We start from the raw sequence: 4,940 nt of genomic DNA, 5'->3' as shown, positions 1-4,940 counted from the left end.
AACACAGGTGGTCGTGACTGAATTTCGCACAAAGTTTTCTAATTCGATGATTAAGCATACGCAAGGTACCTATCCTTATCCATTTGCATTTCGAGTTCTGATTTTGTATTTTTTTTTGCAAAGTTGAGTTAGGGTTAGGGTTAAGTGCGATAAGTTGCATGCGAATTTGAATTATGCTAAAGTGATGTGTTTTTGTTTTGTATGCAATTTATGATTTGGATTGTGATGTAATGTGTTGTTGGTAAATGTTGTTGTTAGGATGAGTACAATGTGGTTGTTAGTTCGTGCTCCAGGGGGTACTTTTGACGTGAGGGTGGATGACACTGATAAGACCAATTTGATGGAGTTAATTGAGTATATGTTTGAGGATTCAGTGAAACAGAACGTATATCTCCCTAAATACTTCACCTTGTTTGTCAATAAACCTAGAACAAATCGTAAGTTAGAGTTAGTTGATGATGGAGCAATGTTATAAATGTGGGAGTGGAATGAAGGGAATAGTGAAATTGAAGTGTTTATAGAAGAGACAGAAAAACCATCCCTTGTGTTTCAGTCTGCAGAAGCTAGTTGGGCAAAAACTTTGAAGAACAGGGCTGAAAATATTAGGCTAATGGAGGAAGAGAATAGAAGGATGGCAGAGGAAGCAGAAGCTGAGGAGCAGCTTGTGGCCCAGCAGGCATATACTGTGGCTGTAAAGGTCCCTGTTTTGAATGTTAATGATGATGGGATTGAATATCTAAGAGTGTTTGCTACCCTAGCAGCAGATGAGGTTTTTCCAGGAGATTCACAACCTCAACCCTCACAACCTCAATTCTTACAACCTCAACCCTCACAACCTCAATCCTCACAACCTCAACCCTCACAACCTCAACCATCTCAACCAAATAACCCTCCAAGAAGGAAAAAGCTTACTCCAAAGAAGAAGAAAATACCCCATGCACAGTCAATCCAACAGCAGCCTAGGCAACCAACCCAGCCCAAAGAACAAACCAGGCTTTAACCCAAAAAGTAGAGGGTGCCTAGAAGCACTACTGTTAAGTTTGGCCTGGATGTTAGCAAGAAAACTGCAGCAGGGAGACATATCAACACTAGGGGCAAGAAAACCCAAAGAGTGGTTGAAGAAATTGATGTTGAGTCTGATGCTTGGCCTTCTGATGATAGTGAAGATGGTGATTATGAAGCTTCTGATGTTGAGGCTGATTCTGATATGGAGTTAGATAGTGAGAATGAGTACATTGTGAGAGAAGAAGATGTTCGTGATAATATGCATGAGAAGACCTTTGAGGATTACTTAGATGGGTCTCATGTGTTAGACAAAATGTACAAAAATTGGTAAAATCTGGTCTCCATTACCATTTGGATCCATTGTTCTTGAGGAGTGGTTGATATTTGAAATCAAAACACAGTTTCTAGATGTATTCAGAGATTACTGCATACAAGAGGGCTTCTCTGTTTCAGTTGACCATGTTGACAGTAAGAGGTACATAGCAAGGTGTTTGATGAGGGATTGCACTTAGAGGATTCATGCTTCAGTTATAAGAGACAAAGTCAGTTGGGCCATAAAGAAGCTAGAAGGAGAGCATGCAACTTGTGGGAGGCTGGAAGAGAATCCTATGGTCTCTTCAGCATGGCTATGCAGACAATTGGTATAAGACTTAGAGGCAAACCTAGATGTCCCAGTTGATTCATTGCAGAGGCTGTGCATGGAAAGGTACAAGATCCATGTGAAGTTGAGATTGTTATACAAAGTGAATAGTTTAGCGAGGGAGCAATTATATGGTGGGTTTCCTGAGTCCTATCCAGCTCTTCCAAAGTATGCTGAAATGATAAAGTCCACAAATCCTGGGTCTTATGCTCTGGTTACATGGACTGACAGTTTGCAATTTAAGGCCTGTTTCATATCTTTTGCAGCTCAAGTGAGAGGATTCTTAGGTGGTTGTAGACCTATCATAGGAATAGATGGTGCACATTTAAGTGGGTATTACAAAGGGGTTATGCTCACTGCGGTTGCAATAGATGGGAATAATGAGATCTTTGTGTTAGCCTATGGGATTGTTGACATAGAGAGCATAGAATCCTGGACTTATTTTTTCAGAAACTTGAGGTGCTTGTTTGCTCAGTATGAATCTCAGAAGGATGACTGGACTTTTATCAGTGACAGGATGAGGGTAAGTTTCTTATTTGTCTTTAATTTGAGATTATGAAGCTGTTTATTAACTTAGTCTTGTTTTTTAGGGGGTTGAATCAGCATTGTTTAAGGTGTTCCCAAGAGCTATAAGGAGAATATGCTACCAACATTTGTACTCAAATTGCAAGGCTGCTGCAGGATGGAGTGGGGCAGCATTTCATAAGATGTTTCGGATTGCGGCAAATGCCTACAATGAGTACGTTTTTTAAAAAGCTATGTCCAAGATAAAAGAGTTTGATGCAGCAGCATATGACTATCTCAAAAATGTAGAAGAGCAGTGGAGTGTGCACATGTTTGACAGGACAGTTTGTTGTGATCATAACACAACAAACTTCGTATAGTCATTCAATGCAATAACAAAGGCCAACAGGGACATGCCTGTGTTGACATTGCTGGAAGGTAAATTTGTGTCCTTATTTTGCTCATTTAAATGAAAAAAAATTGTTGTTGCTTACTCTGATTTTTTTTTTGTTTTTTGAATAATTAAGATGTCAGGAATTGGTGCATGAAAAGGATGGGTTCCAGGTTCGATAAAGCAGTAAGCATGGAACCTAATGATCTAACAGAGCATGCAAAGGGGGTGCTGGCGACTAGGACTGATGATTCTAGGTTCTGCCATGTCACTGCAGCTGGTGGTGGAGAGTTTGAGGTGAGGGATGGCCATGTCAACTTCCCTGTCACCCTTGGAAATATGACTTGTGGGTGTGGGAAATGGCAAGGATCAGGGATCCCTTGCAAGTATGGGCTAAGGGTCATTTACAACCAGAGACTTGATCCTAGGGACTTTGTATCCCCTTTCTACAAGGGGGCTGCTTAAAAACTCACTTATGGAGAGCACATCCACCCCATGGCTGATCCAACTCACTGGCCTTCACTAGATGTGCCAGAAATTGCACCACCCCATGGGAAAAGAAATGTTGGCAGACAACCTAAGCAAAGGAGAAGAGCTGCTCATGAAGCAAAAAAAGGAAAGAGGCATAAGAATAACAAATGCAGCCTATGCAAAGAACTAGGCCACAATGCAGTGACATGCAAGGCAAAAAAGGCATCATCAAAGAAGGCAGCGCATGCAGCTTCTTCTTCACAGCAAGGCAACACTAGGGGGAAGAGAAAGGCTGCTACTTAGCATTGTTTAGTGTCATTTTTTTGGTGAACAGTGTTTATTATCAAGTTGTTTTTGAACAAAATGTTAACTACTTGGTTTGTATGACACTTCTTTGGTTTATCATAATTCCAATGGGTATATTTAAAAAAATGGTATTTGACGCAAATACAAAAAGGTAATGGTATATGGTGAATTATTAATTTACCACAAATGGCACACTAACGGCAGTTGTCATTGATGGTATTCGTGCTAACGGACGAAAACTCAATGGTATATGGTGAATTAGAACATTTTGTGTGGTATATGGTGAATTTCGAAGAAACTCAGTGGTATATCATGAAATGTCCGTAAAATAAATGTTGAAGAATAATCCATGAGGATGTGTACGACAATTAATACTGATATATTAGTTCATGAAATGAGAGACACTTTCACTGACCAAAGATCAAACTTAGAGTTTAAATAGATGTATATAGTGTGTATGAAAGTATGAACCAAATTTGCAATATGTGATGAATAACAATAATGAGCAAAGCAAATAAAGACACAAGATTTAAGATGATTTATTGAATTTACTACTCTAATCACATAACAAAGTAATCTTCAGTTTAATTTCTTCTTTAATTTGTTTGCATTATAAAGCTTACATTTAGAGGTGTTCATTCGGGTGATCGGGTCGATTTCGGACGGGTGTCATTCGGTTCAGTTGCATTTCGGATCGGTTATTTTTCGGCTGTGTGTACGGGTCACACTCGGGTCGTGTCGGTTAGTCACGGTTCGGTTGGAGATCGATTATTCAAGCTATCGGGTTAACATCAGTATGGTGTCGGTTGAAGTTCGTGTCGAGTGTCAATCGGTCTCGGGTTGTCATCGATTACTAATTGATTTGGTTTTTTCGGGTACAGATCGGGTACGAGTTTTTTTTTTAAAAGGAAAATTCAACTACGTATTACTAATTACTATCGATCGAATCAATATCAAATTAAGTTGTTAGTCAATTTTTAATTGATGACAAGATTTCCTTTATTTAAAGCAAAATAGTTAAAATGTAAATCAATTAGTAATCATTATTACTTTGTTACTTTTACTTGTTTGACCGGAAATTAAAATTATAAAGTTCTATCAATATTCATCTAATTCGATTAAAAGTAGTTAAATAAACATTGACCATTGATTATTAACTCTAAATATAGGAAATCATGTATTTATAAAATTTAATTTATTAAAATATCTAACACTTTATTAGATTAACAAATAAGATGATTGAATATGAGTCTATCATACTTCTATGTTAAAATTTGATTCAGGTATACAGCAGTTCGATCTAAAATTCGTTCGGGTTAAGTCGGTTTTCGCCGGATAGAATTCGGTTTTGATCATGATTCGGGTCGGATATGACTCGGGTCGGTCATTATTAGGTTCGGGTAATCTCGGTTAACGGTTATGTGTCGGTTACAAAAATCGGTTACAGCTCGGGTTCAGCTTTCCCATATTCGGTTGTCAACCGGTTCGGGTACAATTTCGGCTCGAGTGCTGTTGGTTCGATAAACCAAAAAAGGAACACATTTTCGGGTCGGTTTACTTTCGGTTTCGGTTCGAATTTCCGAGTCGGGTTACTTTTGAACAGCTCTACTTAAAGTCAAACCT

At 38.7% G+C, this 4,940-nt stretch overlaps 1 protein-coding gene across 1 annotated transcript; it reads left to right on the top strand.

Annotated features, from left to right (window-relative positions):
• Positions 1–1,703: 1,703 nt before the first annotated feature.
• Positions 1,704–3,005, top strand: LOC130826559 (uncharacterized). Its single transcript, XM_057692141.1, has 4 exons — positions 1,704–2,168; positions 2,236–2,388; positions 2,530–2,587; positions 2,677–3,005. The coding sequence occupies exons 1-4, from the start codon at positions 1,704–1,706 to the stop codon at positions 3,003–3,005; spliced, it is 1,005 nt and encodes a 334-aa protein (XP_057548124.1).
• The last annotated feature ends 1,935 nt before the right edge of the window (positions 3,006–4,940 follow it).

Source organism: Amaranthus tricolor, chromosome 11, assembly GCF_026212465.1.
Source record: "Amaranthus tricolor cultivar Red isolate AtriRed21 chromosome 11, ASM2621246v1, whole genome shotgun sequence".
Taxonomy (NCBI): Eukaryota; Viridiplantae; Streptophyta; class Magnoliopsida; order Caryophyllales; family Amaranthaceae; genus Amaranthus; species Amaranthus tricolor.
Note: the sequence above shows the minus strand (reverse complement) of the source record. Positions and strands in the feature narration are given on the sequence as shown.

Coding starts and splice junctions, on each gene's coding strand:
- LOC130826559 (XM_057692141.1), top strand. CDS start 1,704: ATGGAAAGGTACAAGATCCATGTGAAGTTGAGATTGTTATACAAAGTG. Junction 2,169..2,235: donor TTATCAGTGACAGGATGAGG/GTAAGTTTCTTA, acceptor CTTGTTTTTTAG/GGGGTTGAATCAGCATTGTT. Junction 2,588..2,676: donor TGTGTTGACATTGCTGGAAG/GTAAATTTGTGT, acceptor TGAATAATTAAG/ATGTCAGGAATTGGTGCATG.